The sequence below is a fragment of the Crassostrea angulata genome, chromosome 4, assembly GCF_025612915.1.
Source record: "Crassostrea angulata isolate pt1a10 chromosome 4, ASM2561291v2, whole genome shotgun sequence".
Taxonomy (NCBI): Eukaryota; Metazoa; Mollusca; class Bivalvia; order Ostreida; family Ostreidae; genus Magallana; species Magallana angulata.
In genome coordinates this window covers 7339525-7348603 of record NC_069114.1, presented here as the reverse complement: position 1 = coordinate 7348603, position 9079 = coordinate 7339525, and the positions used below count along the sequence as shown (strand labels likewise).

Below are 9079 nucleotides of genomic sequence, written 5' to 3'. Positions count from 1 at the left end.
TTTGTACAATTTAACAGGTTGGACACACTTATCGCATTGAGGAATGATTACGCTAAACGGGAAATATTCCCCTTTTCAGTTATAAAAAACTCCCGCAAATGCGGGATTTTCTCGATGCATGCCAAATAAATGAAAAATCCTACTTAAGTAAAAATAAGCGCATGATAAATGCAATGTGGTGCCAAGGTACTTTATACAACTGACCTTGGTGGCCTAAAACTTAACTCCGCCACAGCTGCAAACGAATATAAGACGGTTTTGAACTAGTGAAAATCGTGAGTATTCTTGCATTGGTCGTACATCATCCATTGATTGTTTGCTTTAACTGCCTAAAATCCCCCAAATTTCAGAGTTTTGTGTTCAATGAGTGCCGCTGAACTAACCTGCAGTAATAACTTTACCGTAACACGAGCAATATGTGTATAGATGGATTTTCAAGTATGTAATTAAAACCCGTCTCATAACTTATTTCTCCTCTTTTATTAACTTGACGTGGAGAGTCTCCAATTAGTTATCACACCTTGATTAGAAAACTGAGTAAGACCCTTAATTGTGATTGCTAAATAAATATAATTATACCTGCACGTGGGTAATTATTTTCTACGTTTAATTAATGAGTTATCAGTGAATTTGCAACAATAAGCATGATATTTTTTTTAAAGAACTATTTAAATAAACTCAAATATATATATATATATATATATATATATATATATATATATATATATATATATATATATATATATATATATATATATATATATATATATATATATATATATATAGGTTTATCTTAAAACATTGCAATATATATATTTACATGTATAAAAAATATTAACGAAAAACGTCTCGGTGTGAAAGGTCTTCAGGACCGAATGGTATCGACGCGAATCGTCAATAGGAGCGAAATGTCCCGTTACCGTTATGGCGGCGTACATGGAGACGGTAAGAACAGCACAAAGAGGTTTAACATAAAATAAACAGCTTAAATTGATGTTAAATTACCATTTTATAAGTATTTATCTATCAACAGATTATAATGAAAACAGTTTTTGCAATTAAACGCTCTAACAAAGATTAAATTAGTTTTGACTGTTTAAATATTACGATAAACAAACACATGAACAGTAGAACTGTAGGGTAACAGGTGAACTCGGCATATGGTGAACTCGGCACCAGCATAAATAGTAAACTCGGCACCTGGTGAATTTAGCATTAAGAATCTGATGAATTTGACACCTTGATACATGTATTTTTTATCATTACCAAAGATAATAAAATATATAAAGAACACAGAATCATTTTGTGCATATGACCAGGGACTTATATTACTACAAAAGAACAGTAGTGAGAATTTTATTTCATTAAGATAGCCCGTGCTGCACCTGAACAAAGAATGTAAAAATCCTTACGTGGTGTATAATTTAATGAAGTACCCCTAGATTGTAAAGAATTTTCTAGAAAAAAAGTTCGTAACGGTATTATATTCGGATACGGTACTTTCATTTTCAGTATACATATGCAAAATTTTAAAAAGTCACTTGCCCACGGCTCGAGTCCCTTATGATTTTTACATGTACTTGCCCGATTGGAAAAATCACTTGGCCCAGCTGTTTGGCAATCGGATTTTTTCAGCCCATGACATGTAAGATATGATATAGAGAAATTTGAGCCTTCAAAGGACTTTTTACCTTTTTCAATTAAAAATAGCAAATCTTAAAGTAATATACATGTAGTTGGTATGAGTTTACAAAGCAGTTGTGAAACCAGTCTGTGAGTATGCATGCCCGTTATGGTCCCCCTCACCTACCCAAACATCAATATAATTGACAACATTATATTAATTGAATCCATCCAAAAGAGGGCCATGCATAAAGATAATAAAACCTTTGCATCCATATGAAGCATCGTTGGAACCCACAGGTTTTTTTATCCGTTACACTGCTTTGAAAGCAGTGTAACGGATAGAAGACCTGTGGGTTCGGACGATGGTACATATGTCACATGTATAAATTTATCTGTCCTTGTCATATATTCAGGGATGGGGTAATGGTAATTTTTGATGGTAATTGAATGTAATTAATTACAAATATTGATGTAATTAAAAGTAATGTGTAATTAGCCAAATTTTCAATTACATGTAATGGTAATTTAATTAATTACTTTCAAAAAGGCTTGTAATTACTTTCAATTACTTTCAATTACACACTATGTACATATAAATATGAAGCTGTCCACTACCCATTGTTCCCGGTACAAGGTCAAATTCGAGGAGTAGTTAAAAAGCATTGAACTATTATTATATATATCATACTAAATATTTTTCAAAATGGATTTTTTTTCAGTGATTCAATATTTGATATTAAGTTTCCCAAATTTAATTAAGTACATGTATTTGATAATTGGTTTGATTCCTTTTTGCTTAAAAAAACTTATTTTCCTTCTTATTAGAATAATTTGTGTGATAATTGTCATTGAGTTAGTTTAAAACATCACTGTTTAATTTACAAACAAAATCAGTGTTATCAAAATTATATAAACTATCAAGTCATGTTTTGTGATTGATAGCTTTAAATACACAGAGCTTACATGCATGGCTTCAAAAGGGTGTTAAGTTTTTGGTGCCTAAATTGTGTTTAAAAATGCAAAGGAGAAAGTTTTCATATAATAGTTTTGCATGCAGGAAATATTTTAGTTGGCATGATAGGTGTACGTTAGGGTATAAGACTTTTAAACGTTTATTGAATATCAAGGTGGTATGGGACACCTCCATATTGTGACTACCAGTACCTGCGTATTGAAATAAACAATTAAACCAAATTTATATTTTTTTCTTTCCATACATTGTATCTTATCAGAGTAGTTAGCAATTTCTCAAACAGTGAAATTTTTTTGTTTATGAGGAAATTTTATTCATATTATAGACATACCTCGTGAAATGTTTTATGTTGTAGATAAATCATGGTTTTAGTAAATTTTGATGAAAATGTTATTTGTAATTTAATTAATTACTTCTGCAAAGTAATTGTAATTTAATTTATTACATTTGAAAACTCTTGTAATGGTAATGTAATTGAAGAATTTAAGCAAGTAATTGTAATTTAATTAATTACTTTCCATTGTAATTGACCCCATCCCTGCATATATTACAGGTGTGTACCTGACATTTAAGTCTGAATCTTTTGATCCTGTACAGGTAGGAGGACCAGGAACAATAGACACCCGCAACCCGTCATGTTGGATTTTTTCAAGGTTTTCATAAGTTTTTAACATTGTGGAAGTTGGTCTATAATATCTTTTGGCAGCCTTTATACATGCAGGTATGATATTTTTTTTTTACATCAGCTGTTTTTTCTTTTCAATAAATTTATAATTACAAGTATATCATATTTCAAATGAAAATCAATATGATACAGAAAAAGGAACAAAGACAATCAGACATGATGCATTCAATGTATCCCACTACCTACAGCTTTATTTTTCCATAGGGGGGGGGAGTAGGGCAAGCTAGTGTATATAAACCAAAGAGGCATTTCACATATAAATTCTTCTTTTCTACAAAATAATTCATGGTTTAGCACCGCAGTACTTGTTAGACTTAATTCAACCATACTTTCCAACTGAACATGCATATAATCTTAGGTCTAATGGCAATTTTTACTCTCTGCCACTATGTCGGACTACTTTTTATTACAATAGCTTTATTCCGTCTACAATTAAATTATGGAATAATCTTGATGCAGAAATAAAACATTCATAATCTTTGTCTATTTTTAAGTCAAAACTCAAAAACCAAAATATACCCAAAACTTGCAAACACTACAGCTTTGGCAATAGGAAAGAAAATATTATTTTATGTCAATTACGGAATAAAGCTAGCAATTTAAATGCTCATTTATTTAAGGATTTTTTAATTGCTGATAGTCGATGTACAAACTGTGGGTCTGAATCTGAAGGTAATATACATTTTTTTCTTGAGTGTCCAAGATACACTCAACAAAGAGTTAAACTTTTTAATCAATTTAATGACATTAGTGTACCTTTTCATATTAACTATATTCTTTATGGTAGTTCTGAATTTTCATACAACTTAAATTGTAAAATTGTTTCTTATGTTCATAGTTATGTTATAGCTTCTAAGCGTTTTTGATTTTTTTTTCTTCAAATGGGCTGGATCATGACACCAATATTCTATGTCTGTCTGTCGGTATGAATGAATGAGGTGATAGGTTTATAAATGTAGGAATGAATGTGTTCATCTATATGTTAAACAACAAATTAATTTATCATCATATGACAAAAGTCAGGCTTATTATTTATTATCCAATTATCCTTTGTCTTGTATACAAATAAACCAATAATATATCACTCTGTAAACTGGTAAAATATACTACATTCTATATACTATATTTTATGATTATTTTATAACACCACTTCTTGACTTTGTATTTTGGAGAGGGTTTATATAGGCTTTGCCTGTTGCCTAATCTATTTGATTTCTCAATAAAATATGTTTAAATTAAATTATTACACATATAAATACTTTAAAATAACTTGGCTTTATCAAAAAATCAATAGCTGGGAATGTTTCTTGACTTGTTGACAAAGAACATTAATTTATCATCTATATGTAGATTGTGGACAGAGAATGTTGCAACCTATAAATCCCACGGGTAGCTTGGAGACCAGGAACAAAGTAAAACACCCAGACCCCGCCATGTTAGGTTGTGAAAATTGGTAGTTTACCTGTGGATTTGAATAGAGTAAGTTCTTCAACTTACCGGTACTAAGAATAATTTGAAATTTCCATTGTTTTTCATCGAAGTTAAAAAGGTATTTGAAAAAAACTACTAAGTTCCACATTGAAATAGAAATAGCATGTAATAGTAAATGATTCGATATTTCAACATACATGTAAGTACTGCATAAAATTGTTTTAATTCATTATCATTATACATGTAATTCCATGTAATTTTGTCATTACACATGTACATATAATCATATTTTTCATTTTGCACGTATTTCCATGTTTCATATTACTCGTACTTACATGTTCCATATTACATGGAATAATTAACATGATTCACATTATTCTCTTCAGATAAATGTTCCCATAGAAAGTAAAGAAAAAATCCCCTGACCATGGATCCCCGGTACAGTGCCCAGGATGTTGTACGCTGCACTCTGTGTCGGGACTCTGTGGCCCCCATGTACTGTGCAGTTTGTCACATACATCTGTGTAATGAATGTGTAGACAAACATTTCTCTGATTCCTCTAAAGTCCATAATGTGGTGCCACTTAAACAGTATTTAAACACTCTGAACTATCCCAAGTGTAGGCAACACCCCACCAAACAATGTGAACTCCACTGTGAACAATGTGACATTCCTATTTGTGCACAATGTATTCCTACTCAAAAACATTTAGGACATATACAAGTTGACATTCTTAAAACCTTTGAAAGCAAATCGGAAATGTTGCAAAAAGATTTGCAAGAATTAGAGAAATCCATTTATCCTAAATACAAAGAGATTGAATCCAACATCCCAGTGCAAAAAGCTGATCTGAGTAAAAACTCACAGAAATTGACAACAGCAATTGACAAACAAGGAGAAGTTTGGCACAGAGAAATAGACACCATTATCACAAACATGAAATCTAATGTAGAGGAAATGGAATCCAAACACCTGGTCATCCTGAATAAACGGGAAGATGAAATCACACACACCATTTCTGAAATCACACAGACCATTGCTGAACTGAAGAAGTTACTGAACTCCAAAGATGTGTGCCTTGTCTCTGAGTACAAATCCAGGATTGCTGAATTCAGAAGATTGCCTCCTAAACTCAAGGTGTCCTTCTCAAACTTTAGGCCTCAGAAAATCCACACAAATCAGCTGATAAAACAGTTTGGTTCTCTGTCTGCATTATCTTTTATCACAGAGGAACAAGACTACAGCATGCCACCCCAGGGGGGCGAGTCCTCTCTCCCAGACCAGTCATTGATTGATGTACCCCGAGTCATCACAACTATAAACACAGGGTATAGATTTCTATACGGTGTGGCATGTCTGAATGAGACAGAGATCTGGACGTGTGGTAATGACAGCATGATGAAACTCTACAACCTGCGTAGGGGGGAACGAGTGAAGTCCATCCAAACCAAGTCAGGGAACGATCCATGGGACATAGCAGTGACAAGGAGTGGGGATCTAGTTTATACTGATTACAATGATAGAACTGTGAACATAGTGAAGAATACACAGATACAGACAGTGATCAGACTACAGAGGTGGAGACCTCGCAGTGTCTGCAGTACCTTCTCTGGTGACCTCCTGGTAGTCATGGACAGTGATGATAAACAAACAAAAGTTGTGTGTTACTCTGGCTCCACAGAGAAGCAAAGTATTCAGTATGATGACAAAGGACAACCTCTCTATTTATCTGGTGGATATAAATACATCAGTGAGAACAGAAACCTAGATATCTGTGTGTCAGACCGTGATGCCTGTGCAGTAGTGGTGGTCGATCATGCCGGAAAACTCCGGTTTACCTACACTGGTCCTCCCTCTACTACCAAGGGATCATTTGATCCACATGGCATCACAACAGACAGCCAGGGTCGGATCCTGACAGCAGACCGTAGCTATAACAAGCACTGTATCCACATCCTGGATCAGGACGGACAGTTCCTCCGCTACATTGACAACTGTGGTTTAGACCTTCCACGGGGTTTATGTGTTGACACCAGAGACAACCTCTTTGTGGCTGAGTTTGACACAGGTAAAGTGAAGAAAGTTCAATATCGCAAGTAAATCAATTAACTGTATGAATTAGATGTAAACAAACAAACCAAGTATATATTACATACTGTAGGTAAATATTACACGTAAAGTAAACTGTTTACAGCTAACTGAATATATACGGTGTATATTAGATGGGATTACTATATGTGTTTATATTGTACATACAGCGAGCACTGAGTCAGTACTGCAGATCAAATATGTAAATGTAAATTTTCTGCAATGATCACTACCTTCATATCTCGTATGAAATATGTGTGACATGTAAGCAATTTAACCAGATCTATTAGATGTAAACACATTACATGTAGGTTTCCATGTGTATAATCATTGCTTGTCATCTAACTATGTGCGTTTTTAACGCCAAGTTTTTATATCTTTAATGTCAACAAAATGTTTTTTTTTTTCAAATTACATGTAGACTGTCTATTATTGTAAAGTACGATTAAACAGATTGGCTGTGTCTATAAGGTAAATAATTAACCACAACCTCTATTTTTATGAGATGTATATAAGATGACAGTTTATTTATAATGTCAACAAACTTTGGTGGGTTTTTTTACATGAAAAATGTTAAGGTCAATATCTATGTGTCACATGTGGTTATCAACAAACTTTTTGTTACATGTATTTAAAACTACATGTAACGAAGGTTAATGGACGTGTAGTACTCAATTCTTTACCAGCAATGAAGCGAGGCCACAAAGGGACTGAGGCCCATTACTTATAAAGAGGAGTAGTACAGGTATACTAAACTAAGTAGAATTCCAATTGTCTCAGCTAATTATCATAACTCACCTTTAAGTCTTAAGATTTAGAATAGTCATGTGTCATTTTCTAACAGCCATGTTTTCTTTAATGAATGTTCAAATTTCAGCGAATCTAGATCCCAAAGATTCAGGGCCTTATTGTTTTTTCTCTGAGTTTTTCTTTTTTTTTTTTTGCTGAACTCATCGGCTGCTCCTGAAAAATTTAATTTAACAAGTAGTATATTTACATGATGATGTTTTGAATGAATTTTTTGAGTTTTTATAATAAAATTTTTGCTCGAGAAATTGTGTTTTAAGTCATATCAACAGTTACACTTTTACTATGACATTTAATCCATTTGATCAAAAATGCCGTTAATGGTATTTAAGAAGATAGGAACTTTCTCTCTGCACTGGCCCATAAATGCCATTAAATGTAAGGTACATGTTTATACCGGTATACCCTCTCAATATAAATACACACTAGGTATGCATGCAACATTACCTTTGTAACTGACAAAAGGCACTGGCGGGAATTTTAAAACAATGAAAATATTAAAGTACTGCTGCCTTACTGTGTCTATATTTTGGCAAATTTGAAACCTTTGATGCATAAAATACCAGATAAATTAATTTTGGACATAGCTCAATGTACCAATCTAATATAACTGTATAAACAACTGCAAATCTTAGCTAGCAAAGGGTGATGATCCATGGTGTTTTTCTACAATCAAATCACCTCACAATTTTCTGTCGCGCGCTAAAAAAAAAGCGTGCAATTGAAAAGGGCAAGGTGATACACTTGCGTTTCTCAACCCACTTGATATCATCACTCTTGGCAAGCAAAGGTGTAATTGTAACAAAACTAAAGATTAACATAGCATTTGTGATCAAAATGAAACCATAACTATGTTATAAATGTGTGATATAACAGTAGCTATTGTAGAATCAACTCAATTTTAACTGCTATATTGCAAATATTGATGAAAATTTGAAAATATGAAATGCAATATAGCACACCTATATGCAGTGTTTTCGTTCATTCTCTGTAAAATTGTTGTTGTAACTTACGACAACTTATTATTTATGTCTCTGACTTTAGAGGCCTGTGCTTTACAAGTCCGGTACAATAACTGAATTTAGCTACGTAGCTTGATTTACCTACATAGCTTTATTTACCTACCTGAAGTAGGTTTAATTAGTTACCTTTATGCAGAAAATTAACCAGTGTAAGGATGCTCAACAAAAAGAGGAACTGAAAAAAGAATATAGGGAAGCCAACTCACAAGTCAAAAGGAATGCTAGAAAAGACAAGAGACAGTTTGTCCACGATATGTCTGAAGAGGCAGAGACAGCAGCCAGACAGAAAAACATGAAAAAGCTGTATAAAATAAGCAGAACTCTGTCCGGAAAGAATGTGAACACTAACACCCCAGTAAGAGACAAGCAGGGAAGGATTATCAGTAGTGATATCGGACAAAGAGCTAGATGGGTAGAGCACTTCAAGGAAGTCCTAAATCGGCCAC

At 33.2% G+C, this 9079-nt stretch overlaps 1 protein-coding gene across 3 annotated transcripts; it reads left to right on the top strand.

Annotated features, from left to right (window-relative positions):
• The first annotated feature begins 912 nt into the window (after positions 1-912).
• On the top strand, positions 913-8079 carry LOC128179597 (protein lin-41-like). Of its 3 annotated transcripts, none has more exons than XM_052847059.1 (4): positions 913-945; positions 3197-3320; positions 4678-4763; positions 5102-8079. In XM_052847059.1, exon 4 carries the CDS (start codon positions 5143-5145, stop codon positions 6814-6816), a length of 1674 nt encoding a protein of 557 aa, XP_052703019.1. In that variant the 5' UTR covers positions 913-945; positions 3197-3320; positions 4678-4763; positions 5102-5142; the 3' UTR covers positions 6817-8079. The 3 variants fall into 3 exon arrangements, with proteins under 3 accessions (XP_052703019.1, XP_052703018.1, XP_052703020.1); XM_052847058.1 differs by having other exon boundaries at positions 4635-4763; XM_052847060.1 differs by lacking the exon at positions 4678-4763.
• Positions 8080-9079: the final 1000 nt, after the last annotated feature.